This window comes from Electrophorus electricus, chromosome 8, assembly GCF_013358815.1.
Source record: "Electrophorus electricus isolate fEleEle1 chromosome 8, fEleEle1.pri, whole genome shotgun sequence".
In the NCBI taxonomy this organism is placed as follows: domain Eukaryota; kingdom Metazoa; phylum Chordata; class Actinopteri; order Gymnotiformes; family Gymnotidae; genus Electrophorus; species Electrophorus electricus.
Genome location: NC_049542.1, coordinates 26,824,255 through 26,850,562, shown reverse-complemented (window position 1 = coordinate 26,850,562; position 26,308 = coordinate 26,824,255). Strand labels below are relative to the sequence as shown.

The window sequence follows — 26,308 nt, the reverse complement described above, 5'->3', positions numbered from 1 at the left end:
TATCAGAACTGTGTTAGCTACAGTGTTATCAGAAGTGTGTTAACTACAGTGTTATCAGAACTGTTAACTACAGTGTTATCAGAACTGTGTTAGCTACATTGTTATCAGAACTGTGTTAGCTGCAGTGTTATCAGCACTGTTAACTACAGTGTTATCAGAACTGTGTTAGCTAGTGTTATCAGAACTGTTAGCTACAGTGTTATCAGCACTGTTAACGACAATGTTATCAGAACTGTGTTAACTACAGTGTTATCAGAACTGTGTTAGCTACAGTGTTATAAGAACTGTTAACTACAGTGTTATCAGCACTATATGAATGCAAAGTTACAACTCTTGGCTTTTGTTGTGTCCAGCTTTTCAAAGATACTCAGGTCTTTACTTTATCTCTATATCGATTGGCCAGAAATGTTTTTGTCGGGGCTGTAGGTAATAAACAGTCTAACTAGTGCTATTTCATTAAAGAATGATTAACTGTTCAATAGTTATTTATGTTTGGGTCATTCCTTACGTACATGTTCGTGTGTGTGTGTGTGTGTGTGTGTGTGTGTGTGTGTGTGTGTGTGTGTGTGTGTGTGTGTGTGTAAAATTACAAGAACTCATGAGCAAAGCAAAGGAGAAAGGGAGAGCAAGAAAGTGCTGAAATGCTGTGTGGAAATCCGCCCACAGAGCAATCTGTCCTGTCCTCAGAGAGAGGGAGAGGAATAGAGAAAGAGAGAGAGAAACAGAGAGAGGCTCTAGTTAGCTAGCTGGTGGATTTCACAGAAAGATCTTTCTACATGACCAATATGCAGTTCTTGAATAGCACACATACATAATGTACTGCAGCCTTCACATCTATTAAAAATACTTGCACTACACACTTTTAAGTTTAAATTTTAAAAGTATTTGGCCACCATTAATCACTGCACAATTTATATAATTTGTTTTGTTTTAGACAGATATATTTGTTTATGTAAAATGCCATTTCTTTTTCTACTGTCAAAATACAAAATTCAGAAAGATTGGTTTTGATATTAGAGCTATTTCTGAACATTGCTAATGCTCCAGCTTTTAAATAGCATCTTCATACCAGATAAATAGTGGCTTCGTTTAGTACCATTATCAACATATTCATTTGGACTTATTTTATGGAATTAGCATACAGGATACTCTTTTAGAATTAGTAGAGTATAATTGATGCATCTCGGTGTACAGTTATATTAGGGGAACAGCACTTCAAAACACAAGAACTTTATGTATCAGGATCAATATTTCGTGCTGCAGTCTGAATTACTGTTTTCATTAGTATAGTGTCCCAGGAGGGTGGTTTTTGACTGGTTTCTGGTGTATACTGTGTGCTGCGGTGGTACGGTTGCTGTAGAATTCAGGTGAAAGATTTGAAGCCAGCATCACTGTATAATATCGCTATGAGAGATTACTGAAGACTTGTTCAGTGTTTAGGTTTAGGTTTTCCTCCTAATGTCCGCCAGTCCAGGTTCTGAACTTGTGCGTAGCCCAAGAAATAATGTGCGTATTGTTTGCCAACACCTGAAGTGTGTGTGGCTCGTGTTAGTCGGATTGATTTGCCTGCCTGCTGGGCTGATGTTGAGGAAACATCAGTGTCTCTGCGGTTTAGAGATTTGCCATTGCGTTTGTACGTCGGTATGAGAGTGTGAAACAGAATTTGTCTTGGCGGATGGCGGAGTTGTTAAGTTAATGTGGACAGAGTGTTTACAGTCGTGCGCTCGCTCGCTCTCGCTCTCTCTCTCTCTCGCTCTCTCTCTCTCTCTCTCTCTCTCTCTCTCTCTCTCACACACACACACACACACACTAACTTGCGCTCGCGAATAAGAAAAAACGGCATTTAAAAAAACTTTCGTGGGCGCGGTTTGGAATCGTGTTCCGCTCCCTTCACGCGCTGCAGTCGTTCGCGTTTCCTGTACGCAAGAAGCATCGCGCGCTGTTGGGAGAGCGAACGGTTCCTCGAAGAGAAGTTACGGTGCGTCGCAGAGCAGTTAGGCGAGACTAGATATGTGATTATAGCGGACAGAAAATTACGCGACGTTTCTTTGGGATATTCTGTTAGCCTTTGCCAGGAATTGACGTGTCTTTGTAGTAACGTAACTGCACTTCGCAATGTCCCGAGTTGCGGATTTGTCAAAACTTCGCCAGGAACGGATGAGGGAGATCACTCTACGGGTAAGTGCGGGCAACGCTGCTTAGTAATGGAAACATCCCCTGTGTTCACGAAGAGGAGGTTCAGTTGCACCGTTGGGCTTACAAACCGGCAGAATCTTAGCCAGGCGGATGTGCGTGGTTTACGAAAAACGGGCAAAAATAGAGAAAAGCGTGGTTTTAAAACAGGCCATTTACCTCATAGTATAAACGGTTCCCTTCCTATGTTGTGGGGTCGTCCTTGTGGGATCACACACAATTTCTTTGGAGTCTGTAATTTTCAGCTGTAATTTACCAGCAACAACCTTACTTTGCCTGTGTAGGTGTTATTGAGTGTGTGTGTGTGTGTGTGTGTGTGTGTGTGTGTGTGTGTGTGTGTGTGTGTGTGTGTGTGTGTGTGTGTGTGTGTGTGTGTGTGTGTGTGTGTGTGTGTGTGTGCATGGAGAGTGGACCAAAAAGAGCGGTTACCACAGAAATACTAGGCGACACATTGTACGACCCAAAAAAGCGTGACCGTTGCACACTCACATACAAGCAAGTGCACGTAATGTGAAACTTCAAACTGTCTCGTCGTGTAGTGTGTGTGTGCTGTAGGTTAGTGTAGAACTTATAGATAAATCCGCAGATCCCCTCTCAGTCACAGGGGAGAGCCATCATCACCCAGCATTACAATCACCATCCTTTCTCTGCTATTTAAGCAGCAGCCGTTCCCTATAGACGTTGTGTATTTGGGCCACTGGACCATCGTTGGCTGGGATAAATGTGGAGCTCAGATTAGCACACTGGGGGTGGTGGTGCTCAGGACTCGGCCCCTGCATTTGTGCAGTCCACGTTCACTGCCGAAACAGACTTTGGTGTGGACTTCAATGTGGAACAATTCAGTTAGCTGTCGATACTGCGGTAGAAATAAAGGCCGTCTGGACTTGAGCTGAAGTCTCAGTGTATTTTAGGTGAATCACACCTTCAGTGGGGCTTTTTTGACCTTGTACTTTCACATACCTATTTTTCTTTCTCTGTTTCTTTTTCTCTCTAACACACACATGTACATGCACAAACAGTGCAGTTCACATCTCTCTCTCTCTATCTCTCTCTCTGTCTCTCTCTCTCTCTTCCTCTCTCTTGCTCTCTCTTGCTCTCTCTTCCTTGCTAGCACACACGTACATGCACAAACAGTGCAGTTCACGCTGAACATCTTTTTATACAGTTTTTGCTGCCCATTTCCACCCCCATGCCTGTGTTCCCATGGAAACCATTAACTAGGACCATTGCAGATTAGAAAGAGGAAGTACTCACTCTCTATTTCCTGTGCAGTATTTCAAAACAGTGGCGCAGCACCAAAAAAAAAAAAAGCCATACAAATGCAGATATAGACATTCTCTAACAGAAATGGCATACGTTTATAGTCATGACACAAATCAATATGTGTTCAGAGAAAACCTCACCAATTGAATCAACTCCAGTCAGAGTCATTTTTTGTTCACCCTGTACATGAAATTTGTTGTCTCACTTGACAGTCTAACCTGCAATACAATATAAAGTCACATGTAGTTCGTGTGCATTAAGACAAAGAACAGTATAACAGCATACCTTTGGGAATCCTAACTCACAATGTGAACAATTTACAGCAATTTACAGTGCATTATGTTGTGTATAACACGCAGTCTGTAGGTTGGGTGTGTAACTGCGTGATGGTGGGATTGAAGAGAGGAGACATGGGTGATGTGGACTGGACAAAACCCGCTCAGGTGCTTTGCTGGTTTGGGGTTTTGATTGATGTGATGAGCTTCTGTGAACGCTGTGTTTTTAAAAAGGAAATGTCTGGAGCAAGCTTTGGTTTGGGGAAGGACACGGGTCACAGCCGCATGAGTCTGATTGTTTTGTTTGTGTTTTGTGGGTGTTTTCATTCCCCCTTTTCAGTGTCACTGAGTTCCTGGTTATTAGTACAAAACAGCACCAGGCAGCTTACCAGAGTAAGGGGAAGTATGGGAACAGTACTAAAAACTAACAAAAGCAGAGCAAAGACATTTTGTTACTCCAGAGAGGGTATACAAATAGCAGTGATCCTTACAGAAACTCCACAAACAATCAAAAAAGAACATTTAAGAAATATAACAGTAAATAATGTCAGAGTTGCTATGGTAAAACAACTTAAACAACTGACTTAGTTAGAAAAGTCATGTTCTTAAAGTAAAATATATCAGTCATAGCTGTACTCAAGAATGTTTACTGTGATTAAAAAAAAAAAAAAAACTAATAATCCAAGAGTAGGTGAACTGGTTTCAATCTGTGACCTAATGCATGTTAGTAGGATATCGAGGTATACAGCAGTGGCAGGTATAAAGAGAGTCAGACATTAAATGCTGAAAAGGTCAAGAGGTCTCCAGCCACACAGCTGTGGAACTAGCATGATGATGGTGTGTTTGAGAGTGATATAAGCGTAGGGGTTAGAGAGATTGATTGATTGGTTATGTCTGTGAACATTGAGGCTAGTTGCCTAAACGTGGCAAGCAAGGAAGGAGAGGAATTCTTTACAGAGTAATTATTTATAAAGGAATTCTTTTTAGAATTGTTATTTCTTGTGGAACACCTATTATAGTCGGCTTGGAGGGGAGAATGATAGGTGAATGGTGTAAGGACCAATGAGAGCAAGGAGTTATGAGTTTGTAGCACATGACCTACGTTTCCAGATAACTGTCTGTGGAGGTCAGAGCAAGAAGAGCATTTTTTAAATACATTCCATTTCTTTCAGTCAGATGAACTTTTTTAGAAGTTTAGCATCTAAATTGTCATTTGGGAGAAAAAAGGAAGACAACCATCCGGAAAGCCGGAATGTTCAGCTTAGTAATGCTGAGGGGGACAACAGATGTTCTTAGTGCAAAGGTTTAAGATGTACTGTCCACAGCACTGATTTTTAAGGAAGGCCAACTTGTCTATATCCCATCACGAATGACACATTCACACAGTCCTCCACTCAAAATCTGCACTGAGGTTGCCTTTATTTTTTAGATGTCTTTGATTTTTTTTATCTCAGCAGCTCCTAGATCTAGAGCCTACCCTAGATCGCTCATTTCATTCCCTTCTGTTAAATGCTTGCATGTTTTTTTCCATAGTATGATGTACTGTATTTATCACTTACAGTGCAAGACTGTAAACAATGTAAACAATGGCTATAAGGATGCAGTGAGTTCAGAGCATTTTTGAGTACAGTTTTACATTCAACAGTTTATGATGTAGTGCAGCTCACTTAGGACATACTGGCAGTAAACCGTTCTGTCATTTTGTCATATAAAGTATACCTCTAACTGTACCTTAGCCAAAATCTAAGATTGCTTTGAGGAGAGACTGGCATCCCCAAAGTGAAAATCACTATTTATAGGATTGTAATATTATTGGATTTAAACATTGTATAGGATTACATTATAGGATTGTAGTATTGTAGGAATTATAGGGCTTTTGTGGCAGTAGTAGCTCAGTGGTTATGGTACTTGACTTACAATTGGAATGTTGCTGCTTCAAGCCCCACCACTGACAACAAGCTGCTGTTGGGCCCCTACGCAAGGCCCTTAACCCTCAAGTTGTACTCAGTCATAATTGTAATTTGCTTTGGATAAAAGTGTCAGGTAGTATTGTATGAAATATTATAGGATCCTACTATTGTAGGAACTGGATGATTGTAGAATTTTTGTTGCAAAGACATTTGATGTTATAAAATGGCTGTTTTCCCATCGGTAAGCTCTGACTACACGTTGGTGTCTAGAGCATGAGAAATGATTCAGAGCTGTTGCACAATACAGCACAACTCACAGATATCATCACTGTGTGTGTGTGTGTGTGTGTGTGTGTGTGTGTGTGTGGATTACACATTATGAAACACCCCTTAAATGCTTATCAAAGAAAGTTATTTACCATAGTTCTGAACTTTGGCTAGGATTCATATTATTGTTGTAGGTATGATAATAATGACAATAATCAAGATGTAAGTGAAGCACTTGGTCAGGGAGGAGGTGGGGTTGTTCATGACTGTGTGCTTTGTTTGATCAGAATAAGGAGAAGGAGAGGATGAGGGAGCGTGAGCGGGAGGCCAGGGAGAGAGAGGCCCGCTACAGTAATGGGCATCTGTTCAACACCCTCACCGTGAGTGGAACCACACTCTGCTCTGCCTGCAACAAGAGCATCACGGCCAAGGAGGCCCTCAGCTGCCCCAGTGAGTGTCAAATACAAACACACACACACACACACACACACACACACAAATACACATACACGCACTCACACACTTTTGTATATACAGTTTTGCATATATACACCTAAAATATTGATAGTTCTGCAAAATCTTGGCTTTTTGAGTTAAAATAGAAAAGTCTTAGAATAAATTAGAATAAACACCATATCACAATGTATTTTACTTTCTTTCATTTTTCTTTCAGTTTTATGCAGCCATAATGCCTTAACTAACAAATTACCACTTGAAGACTAGCTGCGTAGCACTGTTTGTGCCATGTGCAGTGTGTTTTATCATGCCAAGATTTGAATGTGCCATACACTTGCACAGGGCCTTACTGTCTAGGGTCCTAGATGCTTTTTATCTGTCAGGGAGAGAGGCAGAAATAATGATCCAGCACTTCCCCATGCATCCATATACATGTACATGAACACACACACACTCACACACACAGATATACTATTTCTGTACAGAAATTGTTCCAAACTCTGCCCACATGCGTACGGTGACAATCACATTCACATCCTCGACCTCTAATGGGCCACTGTCAGACATTTACACACACAATTACATTCACGTTATATGAGCAATTTTGAAGTACTGAAACATAATCCAACACGAAACTGCACAAAAAACCCCAAAAAACCCACATGCATTTGCACACACAAACACACAAACTCACACACACCCACTCACACACACACACACCCTTTCCTGTTTTGGTGTCACCCAGTTCACCTCTCCACTGTTCTCAATTTCACTATTGTTCTTTATTTTAGCTCAACTTCTGCATTTTATCAGTGGTCTTTGCTGCAGCGAGACAGTACCGATAAGACCCACACACTAGCTCTGTTCTCTGCTGAAATGGTCTGTGTGTCGGTACTGATGGCACTGTGTAGGTGTTGGAACATGTAGTTCCTGCCTCTGTGCCCAGCAACAGACAGAGCAAACGCATAAAGACTGTTTCTGAATCAGTTGCTTTTTCCATAGCATGAACTTCAGTAGGCATCGGGTAGAGCAAAACTGATACTGGGTCAATTAGACAAGCCTGTGATGTGGTCTTATGTGGCTGATCTGTCACATAGGTAATGGAGGTGTTTGGGGTTCAGGGAATACCCACCGGCCCCAAAGGCTCCTTCTTGCTCAGTCAGTCTCAAAACAGGAAGTGGAACTATTGTCAAACAAAGGGCCCAGCAGTGGCCATATGCTCAGGAGAGAACTCACTCAGAAAGAAAAGGGAAATTTGGAGAGCAGGTTTCGAAGTATGGACAGTACACAAGAAAAAGTAAAAGACAGGTAAAGGATCGGTACAATACAGCAACATTCTATACAGAGCACCCTTTGAATCAAGTTTTAGAAAGTTGAACTGAACATAAAAGGCACACGTGCTGCACGCTATAGAAGAGCTCTCCTCCTTGGCCTACGTATTATCGGAGGAATCGAGACAGTGCGTGTGCCACGTCCAAGTTATCAAAGTCACAAGCTTTTCAGTGACCCGTAGACCTGAAACAGCAGTTTCAGTGCATAGCCGTGATTTGAGACGGAGAGGAAGACCACAGCAGGCACAGGAAGTCACATGTCCTTTCTCTTTTCTCTTTCCCAGCCTGCAATGTCACCATCCACAATCGCTGCCGAGACACCCTGCCCAACTGTGTCAAGATGAAACAGCGGGTAAGAGAAGATCCACCGCTGTTTCTCCAAAGCGAATTCTAACAAACACACCACAGGAAACTAGTCATATGCAACACCATACCGTTATTATCATTAAGTATGGTTATTCTGCTTGTGGTTGTGTGGATAAAGCCATGGTAATCTGGTGTGGATAAACCTTCATGATAATATTGGGTGACAATATATAGCTTGTCTTAATTGTCGTAATGGGATATTTTTTACCATATGAAGTTTTAAATAGCGTAATTCTGCAAAAAAACAAACAAAAAAAAAAATTGGTGTTTCTTGCCTTTAATGCTGAATTGTGTCATATATTCCCATATTCTATCTAGATATTCTTTGAACAGGACCATTATATTAAGTCTGGACATTTTTATCTTTTTTCTTCCAGGTTATGTTTATGAATTTGTTTAGAAATATGGTTACGAAACGGATGGGTGATGTGGCAAAATTATATTTGAAGTTTCATGATACACAATACACATCAATACACATTAACACACATCAAGAAACATTAAGCATCAAGTTAATGAACATTTTGTAACAAACACATCAGCTAAACAGAAGTACCTTTTATATATATATATATATATATATATATATATATATATATATATATATATATATACACACACACGTATATACATATATATATTTTATATATATATATATATATATATATATATATATATATATATATATATATATATATATATATATATATATATATATATATTTATATATAAAAGATGTTACTATTCAGTTTTAATTTGACATGAATGGTTGTTGATTACAGGCTCTTTGTTTAAATTTTTCATGCGGAACTTGCTGTTGGTCAGTGATCTAGAGACAACTGCAATAACAACTGCGATATTCCCAGAAAAGACACAATTTATCGCCGTAGCGACATTCTGTCCTTGCACTGCCTGCCGCCATGTTTTTGGCTGTGTCTCCAGTTCTACCTGTTTTCGTTTTCAGTCTCTAATTCAGATGTTTCTGTGCCGTGTTTTCCACAGCAGCAGAAGCTGGCTCTGGTGCGGAACACCTCGGCCTACAGTGGAACGGTTACGCTTCGGAACAAAAGTGAGTGTTCACGGCCCGTCAGCCATCACCATCCCCAGCGCAGCCTTATCTCTTTCCTTTTTTACATTTCTTCCTCTTTCGTTCCTGTCCTTCTCACTCTCCACCCCCCACCCTGTTCCCGTCTGACCCCGCAGCACACTTGAAAGAGCGGCCTAGCTCGGCCATCTACCCGTCCGACAGCCTCCGCCAATCTCTGCTCGGCCCTCGCCGTGGGCGGTCTTCCATCCTGCTCTCCAAGAGTGTGTCCACCAATAATATTGCAGGGTGAGTGCCTTGTCCCGCGACCATTGGCTGGTTGAGTTGTTACACAGCAGACTATGACACATACACCCCCTCACCCCCCCCCCCCCCCCAAAAAAAAAAACCCAAACATTTTAACTGTATGTGGGTGTTAGGGAAAAAAAAGGTTTTCTTGGTCATGTTCACGTTTTGATTTGAACAAAACATGTAACTCCCCTCCTACATCTGAATGACAGCATCTCCACCATCAACCTTTTCTGTATATGTCGTTATGTGCTAGTGGTGAATTTGTATCTTCATTAAGGGTTGCGCACGTTCGTTTGTTCTTATATGCTACATGTGTTTTTGTATGCTTCCTTACGTGTATGTGCATGTTTGTGTGTGTGTGTGTGTTTGTGTGTGTGTTTGTGTGCAGAACACTGAATGACGACTCTCCCTTGGGGCTACGAAGGATCTTGTCTCAATCCACAGACTCTCTAAACTTCAGGAGTAGGACCATGTCTATGGAATCATTAAACGATGAGGGTAGGGGACACACACAAACACACACAAACACACACACACACACACACACACACACACTTGGTATTACATGGTTTAGGCTGATTTGATAAGGAATCCAAAAATTCAGTAGTGACCGCTTTCATTACCTGAGATGTATCATAATATTATTCCCATCCTCTAATAAAACATTACATTAAAACAATCTTGTACGAAGATCTGACATTTGAACCGATCTCCATTTCTGCCCTGCAGGAGAGCTTTTCTACGCCACCATGCTGGACGAGCTAGAGATTGAGGGTCGGGACTTTCAGGCCGACTCCTGGAGCATGGCCGTGGACTCCGCCTACCTACAAGCCCACCGCAAAGATGTCATCAAGAGGCAAGACGTCATCTACGGTGAGAGAGAGGCGACGTTTGGAGGAGACCGTTTATGAAACCAGACCTTACTGCTATACGGTCTCTCTTTCATACAGCCACAGAGGTTTAATCAGTATGGTCAAGGCCTGTTTTTGTATTATGCGTTGAATTCTGATTGGACGCCTGGATCCTGTGTTGAATCGGTTGCATGACCACACAACCTCCAATGACCTCTTCGGTTCACGTACTTGCGAATGGCTCACACTTTAAAAGAGCCATTAGCTCCTGCTTTTCATTTTTCCCTGTCCTCTGTGACACTGTTTATCCAGGGGCAAGCCCACACTCTATGCTCCCCAACTATGCTCCCCAACAACTCTGTCCCACTTTCTCGTTCCCACCCACCCCTCTACTTCCCCGGGGCAGAGCTGATCCAGACGGAGCTGCACCATGTGCGCACACTGCGGATCATGGATGGTGTGTTCCGCCGGGGCATGCTGGAGGAGGTGCGGCTGGACCAGGGCGTGGTGCACGCCCTCTTCCCCTGCCTGGAGCGTCTGCTGGCGCTTCACACCCGCTTCCTCACCCAGCTGCTTGCCCGACGACAGCACTGCCTGCAACAGGCCGGCACACGCAACTTTGCCATCCACCACCTCAGTGACATCCTCCTCCAGCAGGTGGGTGCGTTGGGCTATGGTTGGGTGGAGAAGGCTTGAATTGAACATCAATGCTGCAACACACAGCACAATCTTAAAATGTTAAAATCTGCATGTGAGAGAATGTGTAGGCTGTGTTGGCATGGTTGTGCAAGGTGTAACTGTTAGGGTCTCTCTGCTGCGTTTGCTATGTGTTGCGGGAGAGTGGGAGGAGCTGCGCATAGACAGGGCTTACTTCCATGGGCGGAGCTTACTTCCATGGGTGGGGTTTACTTCCATGGGCGGGGCTTACTTCCATTGGCGGGGCTGACTCCCATGCACGGGTTTCAGAAGGGGAGAGAGACCTCGCATCCGGTCCTGTGCCAAGACTCTTGTGTGGGAAGACCAAAAGCTTGTCAGTGGAAAAATGCTAATACTCTATGTTCTTATGCTGCTTTGCATGCGTGTACATCTGTGTGTGTGTGTGTGTGTGTGTGTGTATGTGTGCGTGCGCGCGCTTCAGTTCTCAGGTCAGTGCGCTGATGAGATGAGGAAGGCCTATGCTGAGTTCTGCAGTCGACACTTAAAGGCTGTTAAACTGTACAAAGAGCTACTGGCCCGAGACAAGAGGTTCCAGTATTTCATACGGGTAAGAGCATAGGCCACACGAGGAGGAGCAAAGTGCTGGAAATTAGACCGAGCATTGGCTGTTTTGGAAAACGATCCCATGTAGCACTTGCCATGCACCACCCTTAAACCAAGGCAGCTGGGGGCCATCTGGGGAGAAGAATTTAGCAGACTCAGGGAGTGTGTGATTTATCCATAAAATCTGGACTGCATGGCCCATGCACCCATTAACATAACCCCCCAGACGCAGGTCACGCAGGAAAGATTGTGAACTGGTGCACTTTTGTGTGCGCTACTGCAGTATGAGAACAGTAACAGAGGCGAGTGGGCAGCATGCATGCCAACAGGCTCGCTGCTCGCGTGGCGGTGTCATAGTTCCGTGAATCATCCGGTTTCCGGGTGACTGGCAGTGGGGGTTTTAGTAAAGACAGAGAGAGTGTAAGTGATGCATTAAAGCACAGCGGTTCGTGTGTATGCGTCGACCAGGTTCTCTTGGGTTTCACGTCCCCACGTGTCACGCGTGGTGTGTTTTGGCTATTGCCGTCTAGAGCTTCTGCCTTGTTCCAAAGCAGAATCGCACAAACCTTGTACATCTACGTGCTTTTCACTCCACACTCCACACTGAGCTTTCCTGTAATCCACACGTTCTCTCCATCTATTGCTTATCCTCGCGTCCTTTCTTTTAACCCGCTTCATCTCTCCCTCTCTATCTCTCTCTCTCACTCAGAGGGTAAGCAAAGGTCCTTTGTTACGTCGTCATGGTTTCCCAGAGTGCACCCTGCTGGTCACTCAGCGCATCACTAAATACCCTGTCCTGGTCCAGCGCATCCTTGACAACACCAAGGGTAAGTCGTTGTTATGGCAACACTGGCAATAGCAGAAGCCGCACCAAGCCTGCCGTAAGCGTGGCAGAGAGGAATGCTATTGCTACAGCAAATGTGTTACATGTTTATATATGCAACGGTCAACCATCAGTGACTTTTGTTCACACCTGGAATGTGGTTCAGATATCTTTGTGCTGTCAGTCTTAAATTTGATCTGCAAATTATGTGAGACTGCATCACCAATCCAGGGTCTTTGCTAGCTAAATTGTGATTGTTAATTACCTTCAGCCTGCCATCCTATATGGACCGATAAACCTGCCTCTCCACCCCTCCATGGTTATTTGATTATATGAACCAAGCGCATATTCTACAGTCATGTTGCTGTCTGTACCAATGCCACAGTCTCACAGTAATAAGGGCCAAAGCCTTAAAGTTTCAGTATCACATCCTGTTTATATGCCTCGTGTGTGTGTATGCCCCATTGTGTGTGTATGCCTCGTCCTGTGTGTGTGTGTGTTTGCCTCGCCATATATGTGTGTGTATGCCTCATTGTCGATGCGTATGCCTTGTCATGTGTGTTGTATATGCCTAATCGTGTGTGTATGCCTCGTCATGTGTGTTGTATATGCATAATCGTGTGTGTATGCCTCGTCGTGTGTTGTATATGCCTGATCGTGTGTGTATGCCTCGTCATGTGTGTTGTATATGCCTAATCATGTGTGTTGTTCAAGTTCAAGTTCGGTTTATTCGTCACATACATAGTCATACACAGTATAACTCGCAGTGAAATGGTGGAGAGTGCTCTGTCCAAACTGAGGAAAGGAAACAGGGGTGCATAGAGAAAAATGTATATATGCAAGATCGTGTGTGTATGCCTCATCATGTGTGTTGTATATGCCTAATCGTGTGTGTATGCCTCGTCATGTGTGCATGTGTGTGTCTCGCCATTTGTGTACGCTTCTTGCTGCTCGTGCCTGACCCCCTGCATGCGCATGCTCTCCCCCATATGCAGACAGCCCGGACGAGGTGGCGGGGCTGGCGCACGCCCTGGCCCTCATACGGGAACTGCTGAGCGCCGTGGACCAACAGGTTATGGAACTGGAGTGCACGCAGCGGTTGCAGGAGATCCGCGCCAGGCTGGACGCACGTGCCGAGGCCAAACTGCGCTCTGGCGCCCTCTTCAGGCCTGCTGAGCTGTTGCGCAGGCAGCTCATCTACGAGGGCACACTGCTGTTGAAGACACCCAGCTCCAGGCTCAAAGGTGAGCAAGCGAGGGAGAAAGAGGCATCCTCAGTGTGTGCCTGGGCCTTACAGCTTTGCTTTCATTTATTTTTTGTGAAAATCATGGTGTAAGACTGCTTGGTAGCATTGTTACCAATGTTAGTGTTGACTTCACGAGTACAGAAATGCAATAGAGTGTGTACGTATGTGTACATGTGTGCATATTAGCACATTAATATGTTTGCCTTGCTGTTCATGCCCTACAGATATTCAAATTCTACTAATGACTGATATATTAGTCTTCCTTCAGGAGAAAGATCAGAGATACATATTTGCCAGTTTGGTGAGTCAGACGTATCATACACAGGCTCAGTAAAGGACACACACTGAAATAACACTTACGCTTCTTTTCACATCATCGCAAACACATCATCATTTTGGAATTTCAGTATGAGTGGATCTTTAATATCAATCTTTAATATCATTCAGTTTAGCCTTAATACTTTATACTGAAATCACAGCATTCCATATAGCTTGGATTATCCACACAACTCAGATTATCCACATAGTTCGGATTATCTACATGGCTCATATTATCAGTGAACAATTTTTTTCTCAACTCCACTCTCGCTCCTCTTTCTGCCTAAATGTTTGCCATAGGATAAGTCTGCAGTGGTCTCCCTGCAGCACCTCTTGGTGAGAGACATAGCCAACCAGGAGCGAGGACTGTTCCTCATCAGCAGTGAGTTCGGCCCACCAGAGATGTACGAGCTCCATGCTGCTTCCAAAGATGACAGAAACACCTGGATACGACACATACAGCTGGCTGTCAGCAGGTAGACAATCTAGCACAAACACATCCGGGTTTCACTGAAGTCACAATAACCAATAATCCATGTTTTAAGGGTGGAAAAAAAGCAAAACTATTCCTTTCCTTGGTCGTTCCAGCTGTCCCTCCAGGGAGGAGTTCCCACTCATCGAAACGGAGGATAAGGCTTTGTTGCGGAGACTGAAAGGTCTGTCCATTACACCCTGTCCTTTACCGTCCTCCCCTGCTTTAAACGCGACCCCGTGGCTCAGACCCCCCCCCATTCCTCCCCCTCCCACAATAGCCGACATCCAGCAGAAGGACAGGGAGGTGCTGGAGCTGCTCCAGGAGCGCGTCACCCTGTTCTCGGACCTCGCCGAGGTCATGGGAGGTCACGAGGTCATGCCACCTCCCAACTCCAGGAACTTGTTCCGCGCCGACACACCTCAGGCGCCACGAGGGGAACAACTGCTCACTCAGGCTGTCTCCGAGGGTGAGCGGATGACGAATACCCCTATAAACTTTCTACCCTGTTCAGAAATCTTTCTTATTCTCTTCCAGCCACTTTCAATCTTGAATTTCCTATATATGTCCTCGCAGTCCAGTTACCTAAATGAATCATGGAAGCGTGATTTTCTTTCTGTGTTTTTATTTTGTTGCTGGTATGTGGATGCATCACTGTTGCTCTCGCCACAGTGGACAGGCTGACCGAGCTGTTGTTGGGATCCTGCCTCGAAGTTCCCATATCCCGCAGTCTCAATGGCCTTCACAATCACACAGGGGCGCTACTTATCAGTGAGTATAAATGCACTGATGTAGTCTGTGGGATTTCAATGACTGTGCCTATAACCCTTGACCTTGTGTTGAGTTTTTAACACTTTGAACAGTCGAAACACCAACGTTGTTGGGTAACAGCAGCTGCTGTGCTCCAAAGGAGTCGTACAGTGCTGTCTTGAGCCAAGAAACCACCTGTCACATGTTCAGACTAACCATTTCAAGTTAGAACTTTATCTGACGTCAGCTGAGGCTAAAAATAACCCCGGCTCTCTGTGTACGTCACTCCCTTTGTGTGTGGTCTTACATTTCATTTATGCAAAAAGTGAACTTCTACATGATGGCACACGCTAACGTCAATCCCGCAGCCTTTTAGAGGGATTAATAAAGCATATACAACTCACCAGATCCACACCTCCGAGGTTACATAAACAGGTGAAAAAGCAGAAAATTAAAGATATTCCCTAAAAGGTGAAATATTCGTAACAGTGATGAGTGGTTTTCAGCCTGGTCCTCAAAACCTCCCAGAATGCACCTGGTTTTATCCAAAGTCAAAAATGCTGAATCACTCAGCACGCTATGATTAACTAGTCCAGGTGCATTAGGAACAGGAATTTAAAAAAGAAATTGGAATAACAATATGCACGTTTGTATATATTGTAATAAATGTTCAGTAATTTTACACCGGTATGATGCAGTGTCATTGTCTCTACCTCTAAGGGGCTATATATTTCATGCAGCCACTCTGGCCCAGTAGCCCTAACCAATGACTTTAACACTGGGGTTCCTCACTACATTTCCTAGAATCCCCAGGGGAGATCGATGTTCCAAGGATACTGATGTGAAACACCTGTTTTCTACCTCTGTTTAAGTCCTCTGTGTTAGCTGCCTGTGTTCCTTTAAGCTTACTGAGCAGTATTCTTGGTTTCATGTACTCCCTGTGTATTGACGGGTTTGCGATCACTCTGTTGCTTTTGTGTTTGCCTGCTTTCTGTACTGTTTTGACTACAATTTTGGATTGTCCCTCTACTAACAAAAACATCATTTGGCTGATCTGTACATGTCCGGCCGTGCTAATAATTTGCTTTTTGACAATTCCGAGAAATTTCTCCTCCTCAGATGGACAAGAGCTGCTAGTTAACGGCACCCAGGAGACAGCAGCTTCTCAGGTAAGAGTTAGACAGAAATACTGAAGAATATGCAGTTATCAATATGCACTCTTAATTTCACCACATTCGTTACCCTTATTTTGATATTTTACAAATATGTACAAAACTCCACAAACAAGGAAAAGACGTTCTGCGTTTTGTGATTACTCAGTCTTATATTGTGCATTGATTCCTTTTACCTCTTTACAACTGAAATAATGATGTCTGAGTCAGTGAATCATATGTGTTTGACACATCTGTATGTGTGCTTCTTTAATTCTAAAGGATGGGAATGGGAATGAAATGGAGGACAGGACACCGAGTGAGGTACAGAATCAGCTATGTGATTCTGTTTTGAATCACATTTTGAATCACAAAAGGAAACATGAATACTAAAGTGCACAAGCCCAGACTCCAGAGTACTTTAAAAGACCAAGCCTGGGGTACCCCTGTTCAGTTATTTACATGCAAATTATATGAGAGACGCACATGGTCTTAATGCAGTCAGACCTTGACTTGCAGTGTGTGCACTGTAGCAGACACACATTTGTACACATTTGCTGGAAACTGGTTTTCAGATAGTTTTACTATATATCCAATTTCAGTGTTATGTTTAACTTGTATGTCAAAATATACAGAAGAAAGGGAGAAATTATTGCTAAATCAAATATTGTTGTGTGTTGTCATTTAAAAATGCAGTGTGCTGTCTTTTAAGAATGTAGTATATTGTTTTTTAACCTTAGATTCCTGAGAGTAGTCACCTTTTTGTTTAAAGGCAGTTTCAAGTGTTTAATTCATAATTCTGACACGAAATCACATGATGTAAGTTTTTAAGTGATATTAGCTTTAAATCCACTTGGTTTTTCATTGGATCTATCACAATTTTTTATTGCGGTTAACTTAAGATTACTACTTATATTAAAAAAAAAAACAAAAAACACATTAATAATTAATAAATGGTTATACAGGTTAAAAATATGTATAATCACTAATAAACTGATTTGACTGGTACCTGCAAGTTAAATTTGTTCCTGAGTTTTATGGATCATGTTTTAGGAGGTATCCCAGAGGTTGGTGAATCTCAGTGCTCAACTCCACGCTCTGCAGGTCAGACTCTAACCCACAGCCATCGAGTCTGATTCAAGTTTGATTCAGAATCTAATTTATGCTTTCACATAATGCAAACTGCTGTGTTCTGCATTCCTTTCCTTGAGGAGACGCCACAGTATTGCAGAGTTAAAGTAGCCAGTTATCACCTCGGAATGGCTCACAAGTCCATCTGTTCCCAGGGCGCAGTGATTCGGCAGGACTCGGTCTTAGAATTCTACCTACATGAGACCTCCATGTCCCTGGCAGCGTGTGGGACCAGGACCACACGCTCACTGTCCCGCGATGGAGTCGGCGAAGTGGGCTCGGTCGGTGAGCTAGCCCTGCTACAGAGGCAGCACAGTCTCCTCCAGGAGGAGCTTGTCCGCCTGAGAGTGGCAGAATGCAGGCTGAAGGACAGCGAAAAGGCAAGAGTCCAACTCGAGAAACAATTAAGAGACCTGAAGTCCAGCAGCACTGCCCTGGGGGAAAGTACGGGAACTGCAACCTCACAGGTATCAGACCGAGTTATTTAAACTTTTCAAACAATAGGTATAAGACAAATATAAAGGTGGTTACATGTGTAGACCACAGTAGAAATAATTTAAGCTTTTATATTTATTATTGATTTAATTGAAAGATGCAAGCTTATGTTGAGATTGAGAACTGGTTTCCTAGACATAGGTTAAGCCTAGTTTAGGACTAAATATGAGTGCCAATAATTCGCTATTGGATGTTTTTTTTTTTTAATTCAGCCTTAAAATTAATCTGGGTTATTACCTTTCTGCAGCAGTTTGCCATTTGTGTGGTAAGGTGCCAAATCAGTAGACCATTAGTAGCTCCCATGTGCCTAATAGATTCTGACATGGCTCTTTCTTCAAAACCTGTACTTCCTTAATGGCCAGTTCAAAGAAGTAATTCCATAATGCAAACAGTTTTCTTTCCCCTGTAAACTCAAAGTCAGTCCTGTATTCAGGACATGAGGAGCACCATATTCATGTTGTCGGATTGGTGCTTAGTAAAAAGGCATCATGTGCACTGCTTGGATGGAAACCTGTCAACAATCGCATCATCACGGCACGATTTCAATCAAGACATGCTAAAACTTCCATCATCCAAGTATACGCTCCAACTGAAGACTCCGATGACGATCAGAAGGATACGTTCTACGGACTGCTACAAGACACCATTGATGAAATCCCGACCCATGACGTTAAATTTCTCATCGGTGATTTCAATGCGCAAATTACCGACGACCGTCGTGGCTTAGAAAACGTCATTGGTCCACACAGTTCGGGGCGACAGACCAACGATAATGGTGAATGACTTCTATCCTTTAGCAATATGAACAATTTCTGCATTGGTAACACATACTTTCGACACAAAAACATCCATAAGAAAACCTGGCGATCGCCGGATGGAGCCACATACAATGAAATTGACTTTATCTGTATCTCTCGGCGATGGCGTTCAGCACTGTTGGACGTCAGAGCCTATCGCGGAGCGGACGTTGGATCAGACCATTATCTCATACGATCCTCAATCCGGTTACGGCTTAAACAGAGAGAACAAAAGCAACGACAACGTCCTTACGCTGTGGAGAAGCTGAAAGAACCTGCCACGGTCCAACAATTCCAACTGGAGTCGAGAAATCGGTTCGAGCTACTCCAAGATGCGGGCGACATCGATGAATACTGGATGGCATTCAAACAAGCAGTCATAGAAACGGTAAAGGAAACAGTGGGTCGCCGACGCGGGACACAGACTTGGAGCCTGATTGACGAAAGGAAAATCGCAAAATGCGTACGCGAACAGGCAAAAGCTGACCCTGACAAGGAAACCACAGCAGAGCGATATCGGCAACTGGATAGGGCAGTCAAACGAAGCTGCAAATCTGACAAGAAGGCATGGTTGGAATGCAAAGGAGCCGAAGCACATAAGGCGGCTAGCAAGAATGACAATAAGACGCTGTACCGCATTGTACGAGAGTTGACTGGGGCATGGAGCAACTCAAGTGCACCCATCAAAAACAAGGACGGGGTGTTTCTACTCACCAGAGAAGAACAAGACGCGCGCTAGGTAGAACACTTCAAGGAAACCTTAAACCAGCCCACCCCTGCCAACACCTATGACTTTGATAGTTAATCTTGATCTAATCACTATCGAGGAATCTAAGGTGGCTATTCGAACACTCAAAGCCAACAAAGCACCCGGCCTAGACGAGATAGCACCGGAAATGCTAAAGCACAGTGGAGACGCAATTATAAACACCCTCACAGTGCTGTTCAATAAGTGCTGGCAAGATCAGTGGGTCCCAAGTGACTGGAGGAAAGGAGTAATCGTTAAACTCCCCAAGAAAGGCAATACCGTCGACTGCAACAATTGGCGGGGCATTACACTCTTTTTGGTTCCTGGGAAAGTCTTCTGCAGCGTTCTATTACGGCGCCTACAACAAGCAGTGGACGAAATTCTCCGGGAAGAGCAAGCCGGATTCAGAGCGGGCCGATCGTGCAGTGAGCAGATTTACATGCTTCGTAATATCATCGAACAGTGCATCGAATTCCAGCGCCCCCTGCTCATCAACTTTATCGACTTCAAAAAGGCTTTTGATAGCATCCACAGGGGCTCCTTGTGGAAAATGTTATGAGCCTACGGCATTCCACAACGGTTTGTCAACATCTTCCAGAACCTATATATCAGCTCTAGCTGCTGCGTCAGGACAGACGATGGCTACACAGACTTCTTTAACATTGAAACCGGAGTCAAGCAAGGATGTATCCTGTCGCCAATTCTCTTTTCGCTCACAGTCGACTACGTCATGAAAAAGGTGATGATGAGCCCAGTGACTGGAATCCCTTGGACAAATGGATCTCATCTCACTGATCTCGATTTCGCAGACGACATTGCCTTGCTAGCGAATACAAAACCGGCTCTACAATCCATGACAACATGCCTTGAGGGCGAAGCGGAAAAGGTTGGCTTGCGCATTAACACAGACAAAACCAAGGTCATGCGGGTGAATCGTCAAACCAAGGGGCAGATAACTATTGGGCAGCAAACGGTGGAGGACATCGACGAGTTCACATATCTCGGCAGCATAGTATCCAATAATGACAGTGGCTCAGAATGCCGCTTCTGGTCCTCAACAACAATCAATACAGGAATCAAAATGCGTCTATACTCCACGATCATCATCCCAACCGCCATTTACGCCAGTGAAACCTGAAGGAACACAAAGAGGATCGCCCAGAAACTAAACGTTTTCCATCAACGGTGCCTCCGCCGAATATTGGGTATCTCGTATAAGGACAGAATTACCAATGAGGAAGTTCTTCAATGGAGTGGATTGCGGAAGCTGGAAGAAATCATCACCAAACGCAGAATGCGCCTCGCTGGTCATCTCCTACGTCTTCCAGACAAATGCATCTCAAAGGCAGCTGTACATTGGACACCGACAGGAGGAAAGCGAAAGCAAGGCCGACCCAAAACCACCTGGAGATCAACCTTCATCGCTGACTTAAAAATTATTGACATACGCTCATTGGACGAAGCCAGAGACGCTGCAGCCGATAGGACCCGTTGGAGAGCGCTTGTTGGCCAATGCACCAAGGAGTGCGGGAGGAACTAAAGTTAAAAAAAAAAAAAAGAAAAAGTAAACTCAAAGTAAACAGTCAATGAAAGGGTTTCCCCTTTTACATATTTTAAATTTGGTAATGTTTCATGACGGAATATAAAATTTAGACTAGCTGTGACGGGCCAGGCAGAATTGTAGATATAAAACGGGAGCTTTTGTGTTCAATTCAGTGGTAGCAGAATAATCCAGGGTCCAGAAGAACAATCCAAATCCAGGCAGTAAATCCAAAAATGGGGGCAGGCAAAAATCTACAAGGAATACAAAATCAGGGTACGGTACACAGGAAGATGGTCAAAAATAATGCTGAGTATGCTCAGAGAGTCTAGAGGCAATAGTTCACAATGTCTTGCGCTCAGGCTTAAATACAAAAATCCTCTGAACACACAGGTGAATTCAATATTCCGGGGACAACGATCGGTCTGAGCGTCTCTGAGGCGTTGGCCGGGTGATGGACAGGCTGCTGGGTAGTGTAGTGTTATGGGGGATTGGGCGGTATGACACTAGCCTGCAATGGTTTGTTAGCCTGTTCTGTTCACATCTGCATCTTCATATTGTAGGGGTTAGTTTTTTGGAGGGTTAGTTTAGGGTTAGTTAGGGTTAGTTTGGGGAGTGTTAGTTTAGGGTTAATTTGGAGCCCCTAGATGCATTCAGGATTTAAAATCTAATGTTTTTTCCAAAGCCACATTTCTCTTGTAATGCCTGGTAAATTGACAGGACTTTTAACTTCCCTGTATGTCTTTAACCTCCAGGCCCCTTCCCATCGCAAAGAGAGCGAGACTGACCTAAACACGGACACACCACTGGCTAGCCAGGCATCTATGGACCAATCAGACTGCCCGCAGGACGGCAGCGACATAGATGTAGATGTGATCTCTGATGATGACGACGATGATGACGACGATTTGAAGGTGTCCCCTCGTTCAGAAAGCCCGAGAGGTCAGTACTAGGGTGACTGAGAAACAGGATTTGGACCTGATGTTTCAGAAGCATGTCAGTAGATCTTAAAAGGGTATTTTAGGACATCTGACTTATATCTGTTTCTAATCTGGTTTATTGGTTATATTAGAGTTTGTAATTTAAACAACATTTAAACAACTACACTGAGCACACTGGTGTATCGCAAAAATAGCACATCTCCATAGCCCCTACAGCTCTGAAACACAGTGGAAGTTAATGGTTTGAGTGATGAGATTACCCCTCCTTTTACCCCAATGTGACTCATCGCACGCAGCCTATAATTGAAGATGTTGTGTCGCATCAAAAAGCATGTCAGTTTTATTATTGTTATTAGTCATAATCCATCTACTATCGTACAGTATCACAACCATGATTATCAAATGGATTTCCCATGGCTTACTGTAATTGCTGTGCATGTGAATGCACATTTTGTGTACAAATGCTCCTGAGATCAGATGGTGGCTTTAGATGATTTGCTAAGTTTATATGAAGTCAAAAGATACTAGTGTGCTCTAGACGTGCATGCAACAACAATTAATCTTTTAAATCAAAAGAGCATTAATATATATGATGACTATAAATAGAATATAATGTCTGTATGTGTCCTGAGACCGATTAATTTTCTCTTAGTACATATAAAGAGTATATGTCTGGTTTCCCTCTTACCTGGCTAAGATGTTTCGCACAGGCAGGGAAACAAGATAAACTCAGGAATAGTTTTTTCTTCAGCTATTTACCAGTGAGCATTTAGGCATCTCAGGAACATGTGTGGGGAAAAAAACCCAAACATTTATGCCATTTAACTGATGTGTTTATTCAAAGCAACTTACAATTTTGACTGAACAATTTTAACTGAGGGTTAAAGGCTTTACTCAGGGGCCAAACAGTGGGAACTTGGCAGTGGTGGGACTTGCAATGTCAGCTTTTGAACTTGTAATGTTTATCTCAACATGACATTTATTTCAATGGAAACTATAATTCTTGCTTGACCTACATAAGCCAATTATTAGCTGATCTCGGGGGTTTCTGGGCTAGCTAGCATTTCTGAACCCTTGACAAATCACAAACCCAATGTTTCTCTGTCTAGAGTATTCATATGCCCAGTATTGCAGAGCGTAATATTAGTGTTATAGCAGAGCGTGAGAGCAAAATATATTCTATCAAGAATTAACAGTATAAATTAATTCAGAAATTCATGTAACATAGTGGATTTATCCACTGCTTCTACATCATACTGACCTAGAAACATACTGCTGAGGAAAGTGTCTGAGTTGGTGCACTAAGGACACAAACCAAGTCAGTTAATTCTTGAATCTTGAAAATTGTAAATAAAAAACATACGTCAGTAAATGTGGGTGACACGCTTATGTCAGCATGATAATTTGTTATTTTATGCATTTCTGAGCATATTGTGATCCTTGTTGATGCCTCTAGAACACACTATGTTTCATAAAGAAAGCTTTAGAGACCAATTAGTAAGAGTCCGTTATTAAACATGTGCACCAAGTAATGGATTTTTCCAGTTGTTTAATATTTTTCTTGTCATTAAATCCTAAATCCTTCCTTAAACCTCTTGTGATTATGAAGTCCACCACTATCATATATGCGTTGATCTACCTGTATATGTTTCAGTGTATTGTGGTTTTGGTTAAGGCCCGTTTAAGGCTCCATCTGATGCGCTAAACTTTAGCCTCCCGTAACACTTACTGCAGCCTACATGCATGGTTATGTAACCGATATGGATTTGGTCAGAGTATTTGCAACACAGCATTTAATACAGCGAGCGGTCTCAGAAATCGTGCTCATCTATGTGCCAGCCCACATTCTGCACCATACTTTCTGGGGACTGAGTGTGAGCAAGACGGCAATACGGCAGATTTTTGTACATTTGCGGGGACAAGCGTGCTCATGTTTCATAGGGAGGCTGGTGTTGTTGAATGTGCTACAGCACTCTGGCTGCCATTTCAGGTATTTCACCGTGTTTGCATATGGATGCCTGTGTTGGCAGGCATGCTGTTACGTACGTGGGCATGCGTGTGTGCGCGGGTGCGTGTGTGCGCGCGTGTGTGTGTGTGTGTGCGTGTGTGTTCTGTGAGACTCTCAAGTTAGGTCCATAAAAATAAAGCCTAGCGTTCTTTTGTACTAGCCACATTCTCTTTCCTTGTTCTAACAGCAGTGCCTCGTGAACATCAGATGGTTTTTAATCTGGGGAACATTTATTTGTCACACACGTTCGGTCTTCAGCAGTCTAATTTCTCATTTCGAACCCCATCCAGATCTGCAAGACATTCCAGAGGAGGGCGAGTCAGCCTCAGAATCCCGGGAGCGAGACGTCTCGCACTGCTGATGGTCTGCCTACACCTGCAACTTGGAAGTTGCCTTTGGTCTATCTTAATAGACCTGTCCAAAATCTGCTGAACCACAAGACATGAGCAAGTCTTCCTCCAATTTCCAAAGGAAGAACCTATAGCTATTGATATTACATTAATCATATGTATATTTGATTGTCAAGTGATTTTCTTTTTTTAATAGCTCTTCTGTGACAATATTTGACTTTGTATTATTTGACATTTGTTTGTTTCTTTGGAATACAGTTTTTTGGCATTTTGACGTGAGTGGGGACCGATAAGACTGTCAGAGAAGTATGATTGACAACAGGCTTGTAAGAGTGACGGGACATATGATGAAACTATACACTTCATATTGCATGAAATGTACAGTGCTATCATACGAACACACAAAGCAGCCAAACCTGATATTTGCTAATGGAACGGAATGAACCGAAGTTTCAGCATGTACCAAGTAAAGGCATAGTGACCATGCACTGTCTCAGAGGTTGTGATTTCTGCCACATCTAGACCTCACTCTTCAGTAATGGTGAAAGTCTTGTGTGTCACAAACATTTTGCTGTAGGAACTGAAATGTAATGTTTTTTCATTGCTCATTCAATTTATTTATTCTTCTTTCACTAAAGTAGAAAGGTTGACAAGCTTTCAAACATTTTCAAGAAAAACATACAAGGGGCAGGAACAAATGCAACAGATCCTTGAACCAAACGTATGTACTGCACTTAAAGTACAAAACAAAAAATGCAAACCTGTTTGCAGTGAGGAAAAGCACACGTTTCCATACACTAATGGAGTTACAGCTGTCCAGAGGCATAAGGACTCACTACGGTGTAGATATTTTGCTGGTCGTTTTACACCCTGAACACAGGCGCATTCATATGTTTACATTTCATTTGCTATTTTTAGCTTGTATATACAAGAATTATTTGCTAAAATGACCTCATTGTCAAAACCCTTGCTGATTTACTTCCATGGTTATTTCAGGGTTTTTTCTTGTATTCTGTGCTGGTTCAAATGTTTGACTTTGAGTTTCCAATTGTATAATTTGCTGCTTGGTCTGCATCAGAATAGATAATCTATCTTAAAATGTGATTTCAGGAAGAAAATGCAGGAATTGTCAGTTTGTAGACAGATTCTTCCTATTTTGAAAGTAAGCACAATGTATCTATTTACCTACAAATGAAAGAGTTTGTATAGAAACTGAAGAAATATTGACATGATTAAATATTTTTAAAAAACTATTATAACTCAAAAAATATTGTTACATATTTCAGAATTAAAGATGTTGTACTATTGGATAAATACAATTCACCTATAAATGGCTTGTTCTCTCACCGTATCTTTATTTGTTAATAGCATGATTGCGTTCAGTCAGGTTATCATGAAAATCACAGTAATGTTTAACAACCTAGTCAATGTTGGATTTAACTGTTCCTCACCTGTTTTTCTTTCTCATACATGCGCGCGCGCACACACACCCACACAGACACAGAGAAAGAGAGACCATGAGAGTTGAGTGGCATACCCCATAATCCTTTAATCAGTCTTTATATCTTCATATTTAAGTGACAAATTCAAATTCGGTGCGGCAGTACCACACACACTCATATTCTGACTTGCACATTCAAATGCACATTTTATTTTATTTTATATATACACACACACACACACACACACACACACACATATACACACACCCATGGAAGGGAATGTCTATTTCAAACCTAAATCTTTCCTTTTATCCAGACTAATATCAACCAAATGTGAACATTAATATCACCATGTACACATGTACAAACATTTATTTACACGTGTACACAGAACCCAGACCCCCACATTTATGTCTTGAAGACAATCTGTCATTGTAGAAATCTGAGAATGGACAGAAAGAGAGAAAGACAGGATTAACTGTTTAAGGATGGGGCATCTTTCACAAAAACATTTAGAAATGTTAACTGATTCAAATACTGTACATAAATAATGATTCCAATACTGTACATGAACACTGATTTCAATAC

At 42.8% G+C, this 26,308-nt stretch overlaps 1 protein-coding gene across 2 annotated transcripts; it reads left to right on the top strand.

Moving 5' to 3' along the window:
• The first annotated feature begins 1,882 nt into the window (after nucleotides 1-1,882).
• On the top strand, nucleotides 1,883-25,612 carry arhgef1a (Rho guanine nucleotide exchange factor (GEF) 1a). Of its 2 annotated transcripts, XM_027028595.2 has the most exons (22): nucleotides 1,884-2,178; nucleotides 6,196-6,358; nucleotides 7,980-8,047; nucleotides 9,064-9,130; nucleotides 9,265-9,394; nucleotides 9,786-9,895; nucleotides 10,127-10,270; nucleotides 10,655-10,905; nucleotides 11,387-11,512; nucleotides 12,218-12,335; nucleotides 13,327-13,575; nucleotides 13,802-13,878; nucleotides 14,196-14,371; nucleotides 14,484-14,551; nucleotides 14,648-14,836; nucleotides 15,040-15,138; nucleotides 16,237-16,286; nucleotides 16,551-16,592; nucleotides 17,322-17,372; nucleotides 17,555-17,866; nucleotides 21,735-21,921; nucleotides 24,219-25,612. In XM_027028595.2, the coding sequence occupies exons 1-22, from the start codon at nucleotides 2,116-2,118 to the stop codon at nucleotides 24,287-24,289; spliced, it is 2,811 nt and encodes a 936-aa protein (XP_026884396.2). In that variant the 5' UTR covers nucleotides 1,884-2,115; the 3' UTR covers nucleotides 24,290-25,612. The 2 variants fall into 2 exon arrangements, with proteins under 2 accessions (XP_035385138.1, XP_026884396.2); XM_035529245.1 differs by lacking the exon at nucleotides 17,322-17,372 and having other exon boundaries at nucleotides 1,883-2,178.
• The last annotated feature ends 696 nt before the right edge of the window (nucleotides 25,613-26,308 follow it).